Source organism: Salarias fasciatus, chromosome 11 (assembly GCF_902148845.1).
Source record: "Salarias fasciatus chromosome 11, fSalaFa1.1, whole genome shotgun sequence".
Lineage (NCBI taxonomy): Eukaryota > Metazoa > Chordata > Actinopteri > Blenniiformes > Blenniidae > Salarias > Salarias fasciatus.
The window spans coordinates 24,764,762-24,786,703 of record NC_043755.1 but is presented as its reverse complement, the minus strand read 5'-3'; the positions used below and the strand labels follow the sequence as shown (position 1 = coordinate 24,786,703).

General features: G+C 46.3%; 1 protein-coding gene across 1 annotated transcript in view; it reads right to left on the bottom strand.

Moving 5' to 3' along the window:
- Positions 1 to 20,712, bottom strand: part of tgfb2 (transforming growth factor, beta 2) — a 56,544-nt gene extending 35,832 nt beyond the window's left edge. The window contains exon 1 of the mRNA XM_030103563.1: positions 20,200 to 20,712. Coding sequence (XP_029959423.1) covers positions 20,200 to 20,545 — 346 coding nt within the window. The 5' untranslated portion in view covers positions 20,546 to 20,712. The remainder of the gene's footprint in view (positions 1 to 20,199) is intronic.
- Positions 20,713 to 21,942: the final 1,230 nt, after the last annotated feature.

The following is a 21,942-nucleotide window of genomic DNA, read 5'->3' as shown; positions in this document are numbered from 1 at the left end:
CAGCGACTCTTAAAACTCATAAAACGCAACACAAACCTCGATTCCAAGTCTGAAAACTTGCTTCAGAAAGCTTCACCTCGTCCAGCAGCAGCTTCTGTCTCAAAGCCCGATCACGCTCCGAGAGGACCAGGAGACGCCTGTCTGTCAGAAAACCTCCTGTCCCCCTGGCACAGTCCGTCAGTGAACTTTGTTCTCCTTCCTCTGGATGATGAATCAGCCTTCAACGAGTTTCAGCAGTTTGGTTGTTAAGTTGCCAACATGGTCCTGTGCTCACAGCGGTTTGAGCTTCTAACTGGTCAAAAACTTTGTTTCTCCAAAGTTTAATCGATGTTATTTAACTCAAGCCTTCATGAACTCATTAGCTGTGATGACCATCCTTTAAACTGCTTTAAAATTCCCTCTACCCCTCCTGATCATTAGAAATGTCTTCTGACTGCTTTCTTTCACAGTTTGCACGAGGCGGTCCGAGGCCGTGGTTACAAGGCAACGTTTCCAGTGACAAAGCATCGTCTTCACGCTTTCGTTTCAGAAAAGTTTCACGTTTACACGGTAAAGCTATGACTACAGTGTCTGTTTACAGGGAAACGACAGAAAACTTGAAAACCATGTAGTTTGCATGCCAGGCCACAAATGGGTGCTGTTTGTTTTTGGACTGAAACCACACACGTGCGCTCAGAGAACGTGTGGATCCTGGTGGATTAACTCCATCCTGCCGCTGCAACCCAGCACAGACCAGATGGATGGATACAGCATCACTATCCTAAACTCTCATGTGTAGCTGGCAGTGGAGGTTGGAAACATGCCTGACATTCACCAGTTTTTGTGAACATTATTTTTATGGCTACTGTGTTTACACACTGTGTCACTTTTTCTCTGATCTTAGCTGATATGGAAACAGAAGCATGGATCAGGGGAGCTGGTTGACTAACTGGCAGTAAATCATGTTTTTTTAAGGGAAATGGTTAAAACGCATCACTGAGTTTATCAACAGTTTTTTCCTTTGCACAGTCAATTATGCCATAATCTAATTTGCATATCTGCTCATTTGCATATCTAGGTCAAATTAGATGATGATGTCATTTAAAACTGATACATTGTTGCAACTAAGGAAAGTTCAAAATGACATCATCATACAGAAAGAAGGAACCTTATTGGAGCAAAGTGCATCACATGACAGAGATACAGCCACAGAGCCCTGATCATTCAAAGGCAGCTTTTAAATGGAAGTACAGACCTCTACTGACATACATCTATCGTGTTTTATTATTCTTTTACAATTGTAGAAATCCTATCTACAGTTACAAATAAAATTTGATTGGCGTCTTGTCTCATATTATCACACAGCAACATTTGAATAATTTAGATTAATGTAGTTTCCTGTTTGTAATATATTCCAGTAATTGTCCGTTTAATTCATTAACCATGTATTCAGTTTGATAATAAATAAAGGAACATGTTACATTGAGAGAGGAACCACATTTTTTGATATATTTAAACAGGTTTTGTCAAAGTAACACAATAGTTACTTTTCCTAGTAACTTACTTTTAAAATATTTTACCTCAGTTACTTTTTTGAAGAATTAACTAGAATCTGTAACTAATTACTTTTTAAAAGTAATCTGCCCAACCCTGGTCATTATTGAGAAAATTCTACACAAACTTATTGGCTTCTTTGGTGTCTTCTGTGATTGTCAACATTGTCAGTTTGGGGGAAAACGATGGAGGAAAGGTACTGAATGTGACCCAGCAGAGGGTTAATCCCTGCTTCCTGTATGGAGGTTCTGTGTATGATCCATCTCACAGCTTTCCTTTTCTCGCTCATTTCGGCCCACATGTGTCTTTGCTGTCCTGATGTAACTGCTCTGACCACCTGACCTCAGGATAATGCTGCGCTGGGCTTGTTTAAACAGCTTGCTCAAACGACTTATATGGTTGTTTCGCATATGAAGACAAAGAGGAGGGATTGTGAGAAAACGCGGAGCTGCTGAGTAGGCCAATGGCAGAGAGAACAGCTGGAGCAGAGTGTTGACTCCGGAGGTTGTCGGGGTTCAGCTCTCAGTGGGACCATCAGTCATGTTGGAAACACAAAGTCTCTGCTAACAGAGCGTAGCGGTCCTCAGTCTTCCATGTAGACCTCTGCAAACTCATGGAGGAAGCCAAAAGCTGAAGAATGCCAATGTGAATGTGAATCAGATATCATTAAACGCTGCACAGGAACACGCGGCGTGAGATGTTGACAGGACATTTTCTGCAGTAAATTCTGTCGATGTTCAGACATTTGGAAGCACTTCGATTCTGACCTTTCTAAAGGTAATGACAGCCGTTTTATTTCTAATCATCCTGCTGTCGGCTGCATTTCTGTCAAGTCATAGGACTGGTTTAAACTCAGTTTCCAGTGCAGACTGAGAATGTGATTAAGTCTGACTGTGTTGCACCAGCGAGTACCTTCAACCTTAAAGCATTCTGGGTAACTCAGGATGGAGGCTGAATGGATAGTATGGGACTTTTGCTGCTGCCTCAGCAGTGATATGATGTACACGGTGCACAAACATCAGGAACAACTTAACATTCAGCGCTTTGCTCAGGAAAACTGCTACTGAAACCCAGCTGGCACCTTCCAACGGGAGCCTGACACACTTGATCTCCTGAGCCACGTTGCCCAACATATCGCCGAACACAACCCTGGGAGCAACATGGTACAATACACTGGTAGTACGGACATGTCTGACTATATGATTAGAAGAAACCATCCAGTCTAAACGCTGCTTTCTTCTCATTTTCAAATCAGAAGCATTCCACTTTGCAGACTGAAGAGGAAAAGGACCGTCCAGTTCCTGAGAAGTGGACAGAGGTCCCACTGCATTCTGGGGGCAAAGGCAGTCTCCAAGCTAGAGAAATAAGCCGCTGACTGGAGGTTTGCAGGTCCAATGCTTATTTCCAGTTTGAATCTGTCTGTCTGTCTGTCCTATCCTTTTCTTTCCTTCTTTCCTCTAAACCCCACAAGAACAGCAGAAATCTCCTCGGAGTCTGGTTCTGCAGGTTTCTTCCTGTTTGAGGGAGTTCTTCCTTCCCCTGCCTGCTCTGCTTGCTCATGTGAAATTATTGATTTTGCTCTATAAAAGAGAAATGTCAAATGACCGTGTTGGATTTACACATTAACACATTACAAATTTACATTACACTGTGAAAAAAGAATTGAAGTGGACTTGAACTGACACCCCACTGCTCAGAGTTCACCACTTTGAGCCCCTGAACAAGGTTCTCGACTCCAACAGCTCCTGGACTTAAGGTTTGCTCTGAATTTCCCCGAGGGAATCAATGGAGTGTGCTTTCTTTCTTCCATTCATGAGAAGCCTACAGATGTGGAAAGACACCAACCATCCTGAAGAGTACATTGAGGTTCCAGAACATCTGTTCCAGTCCAGACAAAGTCTTTTTCCGGGATGGAATCTCATAATTCAGCAAGTCGATGTTAAACCACATAACACTGTGGGTCTGCAGTGGCAGATTCCAGGTACTGAACTCTGCTCCCTGCAACTGGTACAGAAAGTTGTTAAAAAAAGAAGAAAGGTTCAACAATGCTATGGTACTGTTTTCCGTTTTTTCTTTATTTTTTTAATTAAAAACCTGTATCACTAAAATCAGGTGCAATAAAAACAATTCTCTTTCAATCACCTACGCCTCCTGGCCGTGTGAAAGCATAGCAGACAAACTGTGAGTTGAGTATCACTGCATCCTTTATTTATATTTCACAGCATTTTATATCTCCAAATATAGAAAACTGCAGAAAAACTTCCAGCAGAATTTAAGGTGAAAACACAAAGCAGAAAGAGCTGCAGATAAACTTGTGATGGAGAGGAGAAAAGCAGACGAGGATGTTTTTTTCTCTTCCTCACACAGGTTTTGACCGACAGCTTCTCCTCCCGGACCGAGCAGGACAGGCGGTCACCCGGTTACACGACAACTGAAAATGCAAAACTTTCTCTGCATTTTTTCGGAGTCCCTGAAACTGCAACTTTTTGAAAAAGCTCTGAGTCCATCTCAGTGGAGACAGTCAAAGCTCTGCCACCGCCTTAATGTCGCAGCATTTCTCTCCTCTCACACCAAGCAGGCTGATTTGTGGAGCTTCACTTCCATTTTTGATCAACGCTGTGAAACCAACTTGAACCAATCAGTCGTGAGTTTCTGATTGCAGAGTGTGTGTTTCGGGTGTCAGCCCTCCTCCTCCTCTTCCTCCTCCTCCTCCTCCTCCGGAGCTGAATCCTGCCTCATCTCACTGTGTGTTTGTCTTCATGTGTTTGGCTGTTTTTACAAGCCTCCCTCTACAAACCAACAGCTGCCACACGACTGGGTTTATTTAGAGAGGCGCTGTGGAGTTTAGCCAGAAGTTTCTCTCGGATTAGCTAAACACCATCCATCATACAAAAGGCTTAAGCGGCCCCGCGCTCCACACGTTGAACACACAAGTGTTAACAAAGTGAACACACAAAGAGCCAGACGTCTTATCTACACCGAGACATCAAAACATAAACACACACAACTTCCATTTTTCTTTCATTGCACTTTGTCTCCTCCAAAGAAAACATGAGAGGAACCACATGGCTCCACGTCTCCCAGGGAGGGCCGCGAGGAAGACCTCCTTCAGTCAAGAACACAGCAAGTAAGTGGTCACGCTAGTCATCAATTCTCATTAAAGAGCCCTTTATCCCCTCATGAATTCTCAAACAATAAAAAAAAAGAAAAAAAATATTTCCATGTGTTCTAAGTGTGAGAGCAGAACAGATTTGGAATCTTGAAATGAGCTGAAGATGTAACTCTCAGGTCCTGTTTACACGACAATGGTTTCACAGGAAAACGGAAAGCTCCCGTTGCCTTTTTGAGGTTACGTTCATTCAACAATGGCGCTCAGAGGCACTGAGCACTGAAACTCTGCAAACACGACCCAATGAGGCCGAGGTCTGCCGGGAAACCATGGCGTCCCGTAACCATAAGAGAACTGATGAAAAAGCTGACATGTGGTTTCTAACAACAAGCTCTGGTTAAGCTTTTCTGATGATTTACAGTGAATAGCTAAAAGTTTCTATTAAAGTATAAATATTGAACAAGCCATCAGAAACTAGATGTTCTCTGCGTTAGCAATTCACTAAACATGTTCCAATATTGATGGGAATAAATTCATTCAAGCACTGAGAATCTGAAGGTCCAGTTTGGAGCAGAAAGAACAAACTCTTTTCAGTGAGTCAAACCGATCCAACCCTTTTAAAGTGAGCCAAGCCAATACAACCAGGCCTTTACGGTGAGCTGAGTCAATAGAACTGACTCCTTTTAGTGAGCCGAGTCAACAGAGCCGGAACATTCCATCACCGTTTACACACCGACTCCCTCTCACTTCTGGTCATTCATTACATTCTGCTTCAAAAACGCCTGTGGCATCAGCAGGATGTCTCTAAGACCTGCAGCTTGAGCTGCTTCATAAACTTCATAATCTGCTTCATAAACTTCTGGGAAATGATGACCCGGTCAGTAAACCTGGGTTCAGAGGTCACAGCACAACACTGAAGCTCCATCGCTGCGTCCTCATGTGGGTGGCTGTGCTTCAGTGGCGAGGTGGTCGTCCCACAATCGTCTGCATGTCCAGGTGTCCTTGGGCAAGACACTGAACCATAAATTGCCCCCAGCGGACGGACTGACAGCCGCCTCCCCTGGTGTGTGAATGTGTGTGTGAAAGGGTGAATGTGATAATGCAGTGTAAAGCCGTCAAATAAGTGTAGTCATGTGCATTTTATTTGGCCAAAGAATTTTTCCTTTTTTTTTTTTTGAGCAATTCCAAAAGGGTCCTTAACTACCTTTGATTTTTGGATCCAGTATCCAATATGGACCAGGACCGAAGGCTCTCATCATGGACCAGGACCAACAGACCCTGAATACCAGCCAGAACCAGAGACTCATTGTCCCATCAGACAGAGAAATCCTCATCACACTGGCATTTGACTTTGTTATTGATGATATTCAGTCAAAAGGCTCATTTACGAAACCAAGGATTGATTGATTCCTTTTTTAAATGTAATATAACAACTTCTCACTGAAGAAAACTTTGGGTTCTGCGTCTCTGTTCAAGTTAAATGTTTCTTGAAAGAGAAACACAGAGCCAGTATAAATATAATTCACTCTCTTGTCTCTGTTTATGATTGGTATAAACGTAATCCAAACGTAACTAAAAAATATCTGGTACATTAATTTTGTGGTAGTTAGATTAATTTTATTTAACAGGTAACTTGTAGGCTAATTAGTAAAAAACAGAAAATGCAGTAATAGCTGAATGTAGTCAGTGACTGACGTGAATAATTTGACGATTTTTTTTTGTGCAGAGAGAACAGAAGAGCCTCCTGTGGCATCATGTCATTTGAACGTCTGATCGGACGAACCCTCACCACCCCAACTTCAGAATATGAAGTGGAGGCTGTGCTGGGCAGCGGGGGATTCGCCATCGTCCTTCAGTGCAGAAAGAAGCTCACCAATGAGACGGTGGCTTTAAAGCTCATTAAGGAAAAGTTTGATAGCCGACTTGCTAAAGAGGAGGTAAGGCTCAACGTATCTCACATGTCCTGATATTCAAACATCCAAAAAACAGCAAAGCATCTGATTTGATACAACCTCATTTGATTCCAGGTGAAATTCCTCCAAACCCTGAAGAAGGCAGGCTCAGAGAACTCCAGCATCGTCACTTTCAACGAGTCCTTCGATTATCATGGGCGGTACTGCTTTGAGTTCGAGAAGCTTGACGTCAGCCTGTCCGACTATCTGAAGGACCATTCACTCAGCCTGAAAGAGATTCGCCCCATCCTGTAGCAGGTAGATCTTTTATTTAAGAGGAGGGTCTAACCTCCTGGTTGCATGTGGTGGTTTTCATCAGATCTCAACTGAAACCTCAACCCTGACATGGCCTTGACTTAAAAGTCAGAGAAAAGAAAGTGTAAAAAGGAGGGTCTGCAGCCGGTTCTAGCGAATGCTGGTTTAAAATGAGTCCTCAGTTCACTGACATGATTGGATTTGACCTGCTGGTGACTTTTAATATTGTTCTGTGTTTCTTTGTTTCAGGTGATTGATGCTCTTTCCTTCCTGGAGTCCTGCAACATCGTCCACACAGACCTGAAGCCAAAGAACATCATGATGGGAGATCGATCCGGCCAGGCGCTCAGGACCAAAGTCATTGACTTCGGCCTGGCAATGGACAACGCCAAGGACCGGACGGGACGAGTCTGCGGCTCGTGGTGTTACATGTATGTAACCAAAACCTGATCTGCATATCTGGGAAAGCTGGGTCAACATTCCTGACATTTCTAATCCTCTTTATGTCCTCAGGAGTCCAGAAATGCTGCTGGGAGCCCCCATGGACCAGAGTTTAGACGTCTGGTCACTGGGCTGCATCGCAGCACAAATGCTGATGGGCCGGGCTCTGTTCCAAGGCTGCAGCCGTCATATGGTAAATTTTACTCTTTATTTCTAAGACTGGATGTCATTTTACAGTGTATGGCCACAGAGTTCCAGCACTGCAATGATAAGTTATTGGTTTTTACTGAAAGCTAATGAACCCTTGTTCATGCATATGTGATAAAACTGACATTCCAATAAGTGCTTTTACCACTGTGTAGAGTTAATTTCAATGGTATAATCCAACATTATGCTGTTTCCACAGATACAACGGATCACAAAACTCTTCGGGTTGCCTCCAGATCACTTGATGAGGATCGGCCGCTATACCAAGAACTACTTTGATGAAGAGTCCACAAGCGAGACGCCCATCTGGACTCTGAAGGTAAAAGTTGTTGTATCTTTTAGCTGTGCTTGATCAGTCCAGCTTGTCTTTTCTTCTTGTGTCCTCTGCATCTGGACTAAAACAAATCTTTCTGCTTTCAGCCTGATGATGGAGGACAGCTGATCGGGAGATCGCGGAGCCTTGAGGGAAGCCTGAACGATCTTCTGCTGGTGAGTAACATCTCACTGAAAACACCAGTTATTGTGAAAATATGAGAAGTTTATGTTCATTCTGTTGTTGTTTCTTCCTTCAAGGTTTCTTCTGACACGTCAGATGATCCGGAGGCTCTGGAGTGTGACCGGGCCGCCTTTGTTGACCTGGTCACCAAGATGCTCACCCTGGATCTAGCTCAGAGGATCACACCTCAACAGATGGTGCAGCATCCATTCTTCACTCTGAGCCACCTGGACCCCAGTCGCCACCACCACTAGTGAGTGAGCTCTCAGATGTTAGATGTGTTCATTGGACTCATATCATGATAGAATAAGTGCTTGAACTCAGTGTTTTTTCTATTTTCCAGTGTGAAACACTCAGTTGAGCTCATGGAGGTCTGTGACAAGTGGAGCTTTCAGACAGATGCTCCACAATGTTCCACAGCCTCCACCGGCAGCAGCAGCTCTGACAGCACCGGCACCGACAACACCACCAGCAGCAGCACCGCCGTGGACGGCAGCAGCAGTGTCTACCGCAGTCTGGACAGTTCCACTGCCAGAAAAAGAAGTCGAGACTGTTTGGACGTCCCAGACTGTGTCAGACTGTGATTCATATTTCAACAAACAGTTGTTTAACTTTAACAAACTGACCATTTCCTGCCTGTTTTTATTCAAGATCCGCCAAACAGGAAGACGGTGAGAGGCTGCTGAGCGCTCATTCAGAAGGCTCGGCTCCAAAACCAAAGAGGAGGAGACTCAACAGGCCCACCAGTAAGTGCTTTGATTCAAAACCAGCCGATGACCTGAAATCATGATTTATCAGCTAGACAGAAACAATTCTCTCCAACAACATCCACAACTGTTCTTCCTGTAGTGAGATGTCTTGGTTGAGTAAACATACTCTATTTTACTTTTCAGAAAGCCTTAGTTTTGCAGACGAAGCGGCCTACTCAAAACCGCAACGCCTGACAAGAAAACGCAAGAGAGATGAAGACGACGGAGCCGAGTCACAGTCCTCTGCTTCAAAATATAAGAAAAATTAAACCGGAAACCCAGCACAGCTCTGACAGGTGCAGGGATTTGTCCGGTCATTGTCTCGCCCTGCACAGAGCCGGCTGGACGCCAGACTGCAGCTCCCCGCTCAGACAGCACAGCCCGGTCACTCGGTCCAGAGGGGGGCGGAAAACGCCGGCAGGTGGTCTCGGCCGCCAGGCGACTCATGGCTCAGCGTCTGGACAGAAGGTGAGTGAAGGATTCCAGTGGCCGTTCATCCTCCCTCCACCCTGTCCAGGTTTACCCATGAAATCAAAATGGAGCATTTCCATCATAAAGTGCCGCTCACAGCAACTGATGAGGCTCCTCGTAAAAAATGGGGGATGAGCTGTGCAGCACTGAGAGCTTCATCGTCTGACTATGAAACTCAAGGAAAGAGAGAAAGTCAGTGGTCTTCAACTAAAAACAACGTTGAAACTAATAAAAAACAATGAAACCTCCCCATCTATATTATGGGAAACTCTTAAAGTTTTTATAAGGGGCACAATTATTTCTTTGACTTCTCATGTGAATAAACATCGAAGGTCTCAACAGAAAGAGCTGGAAAAGCTATTGCAGATCTAGATAAGTACTCTTGAATACAGATGCGTCTGACTTGTATAAAGACAGAATAAGACTCCAAACAGAACTGGACCTCCTCCTTACTATCGAAGCCGAACAGCTTCTCCTTCATTCCTGAGGGCTAATATACGAACATGGTGATAAAGCTGGGCGCCTCCTGGCACATCAGTTGAAAGCAAAATCAGCATCGAACCAAATTACTCGGATAACAGACCAAACAGGCTCTATAACCTTCGACCCAGACAAAATAAATAGAACCTTTTATTTATTCTTCTCTCAGCTGTAAACATCAGAAGTCTACACAAACGAAAACCAACCAAAGGAATTTTTTTGAAAAAATCGACTTACCTAAAGTCTCACCTGAAGACAGTAAGAGACTGGACTCCGCTCTCACCCTGTCAGAAACTAAGGAAGCGATACAGCTGATGAATAGTGGCAGATCCCCAGGCCCTGACGGGTACCTGGCAGAGTTTTTAAAAAAAAATTCTGATCAATTACCTCCGTTATTACTTGAAATGTTTAACCACTCATTCAAACAAGGCACCTTACCACCTACACTTATTCAGGCTGCTATCTCTTTAATTTTTGAGAAGGGGTAGAGGTCCATTAAATTGAGCCTCTTACTGCCCGATAATCACTCCTCCCCATAGACGTTAAAATACTTGCAAAAATCCTAGCTCGACGATTAGAACCTGTCATGCTCCAAATCGTTTCGGATGACCAGACAGGATTCATAAAAGGAAGACACTCATATTCAAACATAAGAAGGCTTCTTGACGTTGTCCTCTCCCCATCTTCCTCTGGTGTATCTCTTGACGCCGAAAAAGCATTCGACAGGGTGGAGTGGGCCTATCTCTTTTTTCCTTGCGACAGTTCGGTTTCAGTAGCAACTTCATTTTGTAGATCAAATTACTTTACTCTTCTCCCTCTGCCTCAGTATGTACAAATAAATCAACGTTCTATTCCATTCCCTCTCTTTCGTGGCACGCGGCAGGGGTGCCCATTGTCTCCATTATTATTTGCACTAGTAATTGAACCCTTGTCGGCTGCTCTAAAATGGGAGACTGGATTCAGGGGAATTGAAAGATGGGGTATGGAACATCGCATCTCATTATACACGGATGACTTACTTCTTTACGTGAGGGATCCTCAGACGAGTATTCCACACATCTTGACATTGTTAAATTCATTCGGTCATCTATCTGGATACAAATTAAATATCTCTAAAAGCAAATGTTTTCCAATCAACCAATTGGCCATAGACATACCACCATCGTCTATTTCTTTTGATTTAGATGATAAAGGATTTAAATACCTCGGCATCACAATTACACGATCCATGCGAACAACGCGGGAACAAAATCTGAATTCATTGACAACAGCCGTTAAGTCAGATTTACAAAAATGGAATTATCTACCACTGTCTAGGGCAGGTAGGATACAAATTATAAAAATGAATGTTCTACCAAGATATTTATATGTCTTTCAGTGTCTTCCAATATTCCTCCCCAAATCCTTTTTCACGACTATAAATGATATTGTGTCATCATTCATCTGGGCCGGTAAACGTCTGAGGGCGAGTCGGATGCTACTATGCAGGGACAAATTAAAAGGAGGTCTCGGTCTACCTAATCTCATTAGTTACTACTGGGCTGCCAGCGTGCACAAAATGATATCATGGTTTACATTTCCTCAATCTAGTTGGTGCCAGAGTGAGTCAGCATCCTGTTCCTCATTGTTAGTTCTAACATGTAGTACTTTACCCATTTCCCCGTCAAATTTCACCACCAACCCGGTAGTTTTTGTGACTCTAAAAATTTGGGCACAAATAAGACGTCACTTCCTCTCGCAACCCCCATTTGTCGTAACCACTTATTCACTCCGGCAAAGATAGACCCACGATTCACTCCCTTAGAACATAAAGGGCTACGCAGTTTGGGAGATCTTTACATTGACGGCTCGTTTGCTCGCTTTGATCAATTAATCTCTGCCTTTAATCTACACAGATCAGATTTCTTCCAGTACTTCCAGCTGCGGGACTTTGCAAAAACGTACGCTACATCATTCCCACATATTCCAGCACCCAGTAGAATAGACCTGGCCCTTAAAGCTAAAACTCTAACAAAGGTCACGTCTACTTTTTGTACAAGTTATTTTCTTCGACTAACAACAATATTGTTAATAAGATAAAATTAAAGTGGGAATCAGAACTTCAGTTGAGTTTTTCCGAGACCTTATGGGAGGGGGCTATAAAAAATGTTAATTCATCATCTAGCTGTGCGAGATTCTCTCTAATAGAATTCAAAGTCCTCTATAGGTTCCATTATAGTTAATAAAAACTCTTGAGACTTTACCTAGGCGAAATCGATGAAAAATGTAACGGATGCGCACAGGCTACATCTAATCCACATGTTTTGGTCTCGTCCCAAACTGTCTCAATTCTGGCAACGTTTCTTTAAAATAATTTCAGAAGTACTGGGCATAAACATAATCCCATCTCCACATATCGCTATTTTCGTCAGACCTCCAAAATGCAGCTTTTGGAAAACCATTCTCGAGGTGGAACTTGTTGAAAACGCTCTGACTCCTCTGTACAGACAGGGAAAAACTACATTTTCTCTGAAACGCTGCTGCTTGTCATGAACGTCACGGCTGTAGTAAAGAGAGTCAGTAGACGACAATAAGAACAATGTTTTCCCCCAGAGTGTCAGGACTCCCAGTCCCGATTCTCCTGGTTCTGGTCCTGGTTCCAGTCCAAAATCTCCTGAACCTGGCAGTTTTAGGGTTGACAGTCACAGTAATAACAATCCAACCTGGTGTTCTGTCCATATGAATGTCTGTGTTCTCCCATTTCTTCAGTGCCTTTGAGCAACACTGCCCCATAAACAGACGCTCAAAACATAAGAAAAGTTTCCGTTTTCATTTTAAAACATGGCGGCGTGAGTCAGGCCTCAGCCTCTGATGTGACGATGGCAGATTAGCACTCCATCATTATTCTGAAAAAGATTCAATAACCAACACTGGTCATATGGAAGTCATAAGTATCGATCTGCTGCTCATGACCTTTTCTCTACCTGGTACTGCTGCCTTCAGGAGGACAAAACAGAGCATTAAAAACAAGGACAACCAGATTCAAGAGCAGTTTCTACCCAACGGCAGTCACCACACTCCACACAGAAAGACACACTTGTGTTGATGAGGGATCAGTGCCACGGCACAAGTACAAAATGCACAGTTGAAGAGACACCTGTGAGAGTTCTCCCCCCTCACAATTCAGAGGGAATTACACATCAAAACGGAGAAAACCATCAGGTTAAATCAAATGCTGTGACGAAGTGTCCAAAAGCAAGAGCGAGATGATCCCCAAGGACATGCTGGTGGATATAAAGCTTCAGGAACAATGATGGAAAGCCTGCTTCCTCATGACAGAAGTCTTAACTGATGTCAGGCGGAACTTTTCAAGGATTTGGCGAAACGTCTGAGTCCTTCAGAGCAGCAGATGTTTCTCTCATGAAATGAAAGAAAGAGGGAAAATAAGGAAGTTTAAATTAAAGCTGGAAGCAGTGTTGGACGCGGCTGTACATCCACCAGGTGGCGCTAGCACTGTACAGTACACTGGCCAGTGGAATTCATGAGGACTGGACTGTGATCACACCCGAAGTTTCAGCAGAAGCATGTAGAGCAGAGTTCCTGTTTCCTGTGGCGCCATGGCTAATGTGGCAATCATCAAATGAGTTTGATCAGATGTAAAATCTGATGCAACGAATGAAGTTTGGGCCCTGATCGAACCACGCTGAGGCCATTTACAGTGCACTTCCTGTTTCCAGCAGGTGGCGCTGTGGCCAACGGTCGTTACCGTCATACGGTTGTGATCATGTCGGGACTCTGATGCAATGTGTGAAGTTGGATAGCAATCGAACCGTGTTCAGGCTATTTACACTCCACTTCCTGTTTCATGGAGAAACGTGGACCCCTGGTGGCGGGGCCAGGACCGGCTCTCAGACTTTTGAGGAAGATTTTAAGAACTTCTGCTCATCAATCGCTTTTCTAGTAACTAACCAAATTTCAGGGAATTTGGAATTACCAGTACATTTGGATCAAAATCGTCCAAAATGGCCGCTCACCGAAAGCACGTCTGTCTTCCTCCTGGCAGCTAGCTAACTGTAGCTAACTGTAGCAGGGGGGACTCGGTGAACGAGTGAAAGTTAAAGGAAAAACTAAAAAGTCTTGAACAACTGGTACTCACACACGTGCCGCAGAACTGCGCCCGTTGTGCGCTTGTGTAACAGCAACGTTTCAGAAAAGTTGCATTTACCCACAATTCCACAAAGGCTGAGTTGGAGCAGGTTTCAAACACATTTCTGGTTATTTGAAATCTGAAATGTGACTGAATAAGCACAATATTTGGACAAGGTAAGTTTTCACAGCTGAAGCTGTGGCTGAGGCGGATGTGCAGATATTCGTCTGTTGAGGGCAACGTTGCACATGAAGATCTTCCTGGCATGGGTGTTACGACCTCGCTGAACTATTGTTTGCATGTCTTAGAGGGGGTCACGTTTTAAACGGGGTGCCTGGACCTCCCCAGTGCCCCAATTTAATCCAAACAATGCCCCCATGGTATCTCTGCCCGCCAGAAATCTGTTGTGTAATATTTTTTAATACGACTCTGCCACCACAAATGCCGCTCCGAAGCTTCAAAGTGTGTAATGTGGTGAATTGTTACCTGATGGGGAACTAATTACTGCATCTGAAAGCAGCTCACTAAATAAAAGCAGAGCAGAACATGTGGTCCACATTTGCTTTTGTAAACAAGCAGTCAGTCTTTGGCTCGCCGAGTTCCCTCCATGTACCAAACAGCCTGTTCCACTGCTACAGTAATGTGTGTTTTTATTATATTACTCATATTGTGGTGACTTTAAGTGAGTCTTCATCTCGGTTTGAGATTAGTGTAAGGGTTTGGTTAAGTGGTTTTGGGGAAGCCTTGAGAGAAAGTGGATGGAGGCTTTGGAAAGGGACCGTGCCTGTTCAGAGACAAACTGGCTGTGAAGGAGCGTTGAGCGATACACTGAGCCGCCTGTTTCCCCTCAAGGACAGATCTGCTTTATCACACTCCTGAAGCGTGCACGCCTCTGAAAACTCCACTCCGCTGCTTTGGCATTTGGCGCCGAGGTCACGAACAGCAGCGGCGTTGTGTGTGCGTGAGAGACCGGAGAGAGTGAACAACATCCCGGTGCCTCTGGAAGCGCTCATCGAGGCTCTGCGCTGCGCAGGATGTCCGACCGGCGGCGTGCGGCTCCGTCCCGGGACGGGAGCTGGACCTGAGCTCACCCGCAGGCGACCGGCAAGCTCAACGGTATCAGGAGGACAGTTCAGAAGACACACACATACACACACACACACACACACTGGGCAGGTTTCTCAGAGAACAGGAGGGAAAAAAACACGATAAAAATTACAATCCAGATATCAGACAAAAACCAGAAAACGCTCGTGAGGAACAAATTCTGGACAAACACAATCTGGCAGAGAGCAACAAGACAAACTGCTCAGAGGAAGAATATTTCAAACGACCTTGAAAGCAAAGGTTTCCAACCTTTTTCCCCTTGGAAAATGTCCTGATTGCCTCTAATAAAGGCTCCGGACCAAACTGCTCCTTCAGGTTTCAGCTTTGCTCATGAGGAGCCGGAGAGTGGGAAAATCCATCCAAGTGTGAACTTCACACGAGAGCGCTGTTTAAAGCAGCTATAAGTCTTCACTAAATGTTTTGATAACTGTGAAAACAGAGTTAAATTAGCTAAAGGAACAAAAGCAAAGTTTAGAAAATGTCTGTGCTTTAATGGCGTCTTTTGAACAATTTGATTAGAACGACAGAGATTTAAAAAATTTTAAGAGGATCGTGGAAGCATCAGTGGGGCAGAGAGAGTTTAATCAAATTACACTGAGACATCGAACTCCAGACCTCTGAAGACGCATCAACAGTCCTGAGACTGAAGAATAACAAGACGAGAAGACTGAGAGCACCACCTCCCTGACAGGGGATCAGTGTTCCTGCTGTCTTTTAAAGCTTGAGGACCGTCACTCCGCCGCTTCGTCGCTCCATTTCCACATTGAACATTCCGGACGCCGCCTCACCGCAGCTGGACATAAAGTACGTTACGACAGACGACATCGCTTCAAACAAGAAGTGACCACGATTAGTTTGCTGCAGACATCTGGAGCTCTGACGTTAGAACCTAAAATCACTTTTCTTGTCGATATTCCAAGAAAATGTAAGTACCTGATCAGGATCTGTGAATTCTCAGTTCTGAAGAACTGGCTCTGAGGCCAAAGTTCTGCTCCTCATAACAAACCCAGTTTTTAAGTTTTAAAGCTCAGTCTGAGCCGTTTCCATCCAGACGGAGTCAGAGCAGCTTTTGAAAAGTTGGAATGAAAGTCCTTCAAAGGAGGACGAGACGACAGAAAGCCATGCAGCCTGGAGGCTGTGGGGACCGCTCAGCCGGGGCCGGACAGTGGCGAGGACCTCCCTGTGTAAACACAGCAGCACACAGCGGGTCAGTGTGTTCACGGCCTGTCATTGTGGGCGGAGCTGGAACTCCAAAACACCCCAGAGACGCACAATCAGCCAGAGGGCCCGGCGGCCACAACACTCAGCCACTCTGTCCGCCGCCGCCGCGAACAGGGGCGGCCTGTGTCCGCTCTGCTGCAGCCTCCTGCAGATGTGGAACACAGTTGTGCCTTTCACACACGCAGAAAACAGCCGGCGTGACGCGAGCGCAGAAAATATCAGCTTCAAGGTGTGCAGCTGCTGCTGAAGCTGAGTGTGACGGCGATAAACAGTGTTTGACACAAGCTTTCAGGACTTCTGCGCACGTTTAGCACACGCTAGGAGCTCAGACGCTGATAGAATCGGTTTAACCTCCCGGCCTCTCAGACCTGCTCACCCGTCCACCGACTGGACGCCATGCTTGGCGTCCCGGACAGACATGCTGCAAACGCAACGGCTTTGCGGAACTACCCACCTCGACGCAGGACTTCAGGGGCACAGCAGCACAGTAGCACATATCAGCCTTCAGCGTGAGGAGTTTGCATGTTCTCCCTGTGCCTGCCTGGGTTTTCTTCAGACACGCTGGTTTCCCCCCCCACAATCCAAAGACAGGCCGGATGTCATTTTTGTCATTTACACAGCAGATCATCGCTGATGGAGCAGTGAGCTCCCATTCCAATCAGCACTTTCACCAAACCTGAAGAAGATCAACAAGACCTGGAGCAAAGTACAAGGAAAGATCCAGAGAAAAACTAAACCTCCAGCAGAGGTTTTCCTTTTCCTCTTTCAATTTCTTTGCATCGAAATGAGTTTCTTGACAGTTGTGTTTGTCAGAATGGTTAAAACAGTGTTTCTCTTCAGGCAACAGCCTGTCTCTTCCAGGCTTCTCGATGCAAACTGAATCAGGTCGACTGGACTTGGTGATTTGTCTTTCGAGACGTTTCGCTCCTCGTCCAACCGACTCCATCAGTTCGTGGAAACTTAAGCAGGAAACTTTCACAAACTCAGTACGGCTCTGACACTAACGCCGCTCAGTAAGAAAGTAAAGATTTATTACTGTCTGATTCATCTGTTATTGAAAGTAATGTAAAGGTCGTTGCACGGGTTGGATGAAAGGTAAACTGCATAAAACGTCTTTGCCGGACACGGTGAAGCAGGACGGAGCTCTTCACGGCTCTGGAGGGTTTCTGCTGGCTGGTGTCAAGGGACGATCCAGAAGAGGGGGAAACGAAGCGGGGGGGGGGGGGGGGGGGGGGTCTTCCCTCCAGTCCTCCAGAGCCCAGCAACAGAGCGGCCCACCTTCTGGAATTTTCCATGGAGAGACTAGCGGGTAGGGTACACACACACACACACACACACACACACACACGCAAAACACACAATGCCTCACAGCTAACTGGGTGTGACTGTTGCAGGACCTTCGGACAGCTTCTCCATGCCCTCACACACACACACACACACACACACACACACACACACACACACACACACAAACACACAGCGCCTCACCTCTCCTCACCCTCCCAGCGCTGTCATACCCCCACATCGCTGGCACCCGCCCAGACGGGGCTGACCCTGAGTGTGTGTGTGTGTGTGTGTGTGTGTGTGCACGGTGTCCTCTTTCACAGGGACCGCCGCTCACACGCCAGGCTGAAGGCGGCCGGGTCCAGGGGGGAGACGGCCAGACCCCCGCTCCTGTCAGCCTCTGGCTCCAGATGTGCGGCCCTGGCCGGCGTCTGCAGGCCCGCCGGGCGGGACGGCTCCACGCCTCCTGGATCCCCGGACTCCCGACTCGGGATTATTTATACCCTGGAAATGCTTTCCTCCCGCGCCTGGCATCAGGCCCGTTCTATTCATATTTAAGGTGTTTACACAGGAGGCAGGGCAAAGGAGAATATTCAAAGCAGAGTACGCCTCGGGCAGACAGAATGTCACGCTCATTTATTTTTGCTCCTCCTCACGTGCTCACATTTCAAACGGGAAGCCGCTCGTCGCTTCACGTCTCCGCACTCCCCGCCGAGCTCAGGCCTTCAGGGGTTTCTGGGTTCAAAGGTCAGGCTGATCAATGAAAGCGCTCACACACACACACACACACACACACACACACACACGCCTTCTTTTTGTCAGTATCTCGTCCTCTGAGATGTCGGCGCGCGGCTCGGTTCAGCCTGAGCCGAGGAATGTTGGAAAATCCTTGGGAGAGGAAGGCAGCGAGACAGATGGAGCCGTTTGTTCAGGTCTGTGCCGTCGGGATGCTAATGCTCTGCTCTCTCTGCATCTGGATCAAGTTCTCCGGGCACAGCGCGATCCGGAGAGGGGAGGAGGCGTGCCAGTTCAGGAAGAGAAGAAAGAGAGACGCTGACTTTTGGCATAAAGCTGCTTTACTGGGGAAGTTCAACTTGTGAATCTCTTTATTGTCTTAGAGGTTAAAGGACAAACCTGAATGTAGAAACAGGAGTTACCGAGAAATCGTACATTTCTGTCTTAAAGTCATAGAATGTAACTCACTGCTTTGGCAAAACAAACTCCTCATTTGCCTTTTAGGACACATGATTGGTGCAATTACCTGAAAAATATGGACATCTGTCCTTTAGGACACGAAACTCCTGCAACTACTGCAAACAAACCCAATAAGTCATGCTTAGCGTGACAGTTTAACAAATAATAAAGCAACACAGAGCCATCGTTTGTCACTTGCATATATGCAGTATGAACTGGGTTTAACTGCATGAAACTCATATTGGCACTGTTATCAGTTTAAAAAAATCCCCCAAATAAAAGGAAATATTGCCAGCTATGGAGACGTGTGGTTAGAATCAAAGTCAGCTCCACTGGTTTCCAGTGGAAATCTCTGGTCCCTGGATGTGTTTACATCCAGTCATGTGAGCGGATCGAATCCATTCATGAATGAAAACACTTCATGTAAACAGGATTCGATCCCGTCTGGTTCTTTCACAGAGACACGTCCGTCCAGCTGAGACGGGGTTTCTAGAGGTTTCTACATGGAGAGGAACTAAACCCTCCGGTGTTTTCAGCTCAGTGGAGTCTGTTCCGTTTTTCGCCTCAGACGCCTCATTCAGCCCGGTTTCACCTGGACTGGCCCGGACCGGTAAACTGCAGCCATGAATAGCCTTTACGTTTAATTTTTGACTATTTCCTTTGTTGTGGTGAAGAGTATCGGCGATGACAACGTTTATATTTTCAAAAAAACCAAAGACTTACTACAGAAAGTAACTCCGACCCTCCCTCCACTGTCCGAGCAGGAGTCTCACCTCTGAAGCCGAGTGCTGAACTGAGTTTTACTTTTTGATAAAACACACACTGCCATAAATACACTTGTTGAAAGTGTTATGGAAACACAGTAAAGTCACTGAACGAGGCGTAAACATGAGTAACCACATTTCAAATTCTGAAAAATGGAATTGACTTTCCCGCTGCTTCAGCAGCCTCCACAGCACTTCACACACACATTCACACTCCGGTGGGGGAAGCTACCATGTAGGGAATCTCACCTGAAACATTCCAAGTGAGAGACGACCTGCTTTACCAACCGAGCCACTTCATAAAGACAGGAAAAACAGAAAAACCTCTCACTGCGCTCAGAACAGTCAGGCTTCGTGGGAAGTTGAGCTCAGCTGTCACTGGCAGAATGTGGAGTTAAACCGTCAGCAGAGCCGAAGTGCAACAGCATTTAGTTTAATTTGGTGTTTCTCTATCCTAAATTTTTATTGTTTTTTTTCCCCAAGTGTTTAATCCTTTGTCTTTCACAGGCGTGTTTATTTTCTTAATTTCTTGTTTTATTTCTTTATGTAATTTTCTGTATTTCTTTGCCTCGATTGCCCTGTGTGTGAATGGTGGTGGTGGGGGGGGGGGGGGGGGGGGGGGGGGGCTCATCCTCATCCTCACTGCAGTAAACACCTCGACTCAAAGTTGGATCAGCTGAACTCCTCCGATCCCCCGCGCGCGTCCAGCAGAGCATGACGGGAACGATTCTCTACAACAATCACAAACACACGTGACCACACACACACGCTGGCTCGCTCGCTCGCACGCACGCACGCACGCACACTTACTTTCCGCCGGGTAGACGGGCAGCATGTCGATCTTGTGCACCTCCTTGGCGTAGTACTCCTCCTCGCTGCGCTGCCGCTCGCACGTCGCCGCGCGCTCGTTGGCCTTCTCCTGCAGCAGGTCCCGCGTGCTGTTGTAAATGGCGACGATGTCCCGGGACACCTCCTCCGGCTCGGGGAAGTCCTCCGGGGGGTTGGTGAGCTTCAGCTTGCTCAGGATCTGCCCTCGGATGGCCTCGATCCGCTTCTTCTTGAACTGGTCCATGTCCAGCGTGCTGCACGTGGACAGAGTGAGAGCCACGGTGGCCAAGTCCAGCGCGAGGAACACACTGACCAGAAACACCTTCATCTTCTCACGTGCACGATAAATTACAGGACAGAAAGCCGGATTCGGGAGAGGTTTCCCCGTCAGATTCCACCAAAAAGACGCGTCTCATCAGCGAAAATCAGAGTGGGACGCATTTACGCGCGCGAGCCAAACGGCCCCGAAATGTTCTTTTTAAAGCGCGTGCCTCCGTTCCGTCGGTTTCAAACAAGTGTACCTGAAAATCCATCCACGAGGTCCTTCATTAGGAGGAGAGAGCGCACATCCACTGTGCGTAAAGGGCGCCGCGGAGCGCTGCCAGACGCGGACGCGCGCCCAGCCGGAGGATGCGGGGAACGTGGAGGAGAGCGGGGAGGGTTTCGGGGTTATCTGGGAAGAGGCGCACAGCTGTGGAGCCCGCGGGGCCGAGCACACCTCCGCTGCTCCTCCAAACGCGCTTCAGGGTGGAGAGAAGCGACGCATCACCTCCGGTAAGGCAGACGTCGTCCCGCCGCGGACTGGAGCGAGAACCACTTGCTTCCAAAGTGTGACCAACGCCTCAGAAAGTGAAATTCAAAAGAAAAAAAAATTGCTTTCCAAGGTGAAAACGTGTGCTTTTCAAAGTGAACCGGGCAGAGTCGGAGCGGCGGAGACAGCTGGGAGTTTGTCCACGGAGCGCCTTGACGCGTCTCCCTCAGCCCATCTAGCTGCGGAGCGGCTCGTCCCGTTTCCACCGGCCGAGGAGGCGGGAGTCGAGTCTGTTCAGCGTCCAGCTCCGCTCGGAGTCATCACCTCTCGGAGTGAGGAGACGGGAGAGCTCAGTGCGCACCGCGGCGGAGAGCGGCTCTCTGGATCCCCCCGGATCACCGAGCAGGGTCCTAAAGCCGGTCAGAGCCGCTCACCGCTCCCACTCCCATCGCTCTGGCGTTTTTCTGGGCTCAAAGAAAAGAAGAGGGATTCTTCCTCCTCACTTGGTGATGAAATCCACTTCACCACAAAGCACATCAAATGGTGCATTTTAAAATCTGGTGATATCAAGGTTATTTCAGTCCGCACTGCAGACTTTAAACACTGACTCTCGTTACACTCCAAACGTTTCCCTTTGTTCAGGTAAAGATGCTTGAAGAAAAGTGTTTGGCTCTTATGCAGAGGAAAATAGGATGATTTCAGAGTCATGCCATCAGAACAACACAGCAACCAGACAGGCCTGCACCTCTTTTTTTAATATTGATTAATTGATTGATTTTAACTGATAAAAAAAAAAAAAAACAATTCTGTGACTATTTTGAAGCCAGACATTTAAAACTTGATGTACAGCAGCATTTTTCTTTTCTTCTTGCTTTTTTTGCGGTCAGAACCGTGAAAAAAAACCTGAAGTACAAAACTGTGAAAGTCAAGAACAAAACCCCAGCTGGTGAAATGAGGTCTGGAATCGCAGGCGA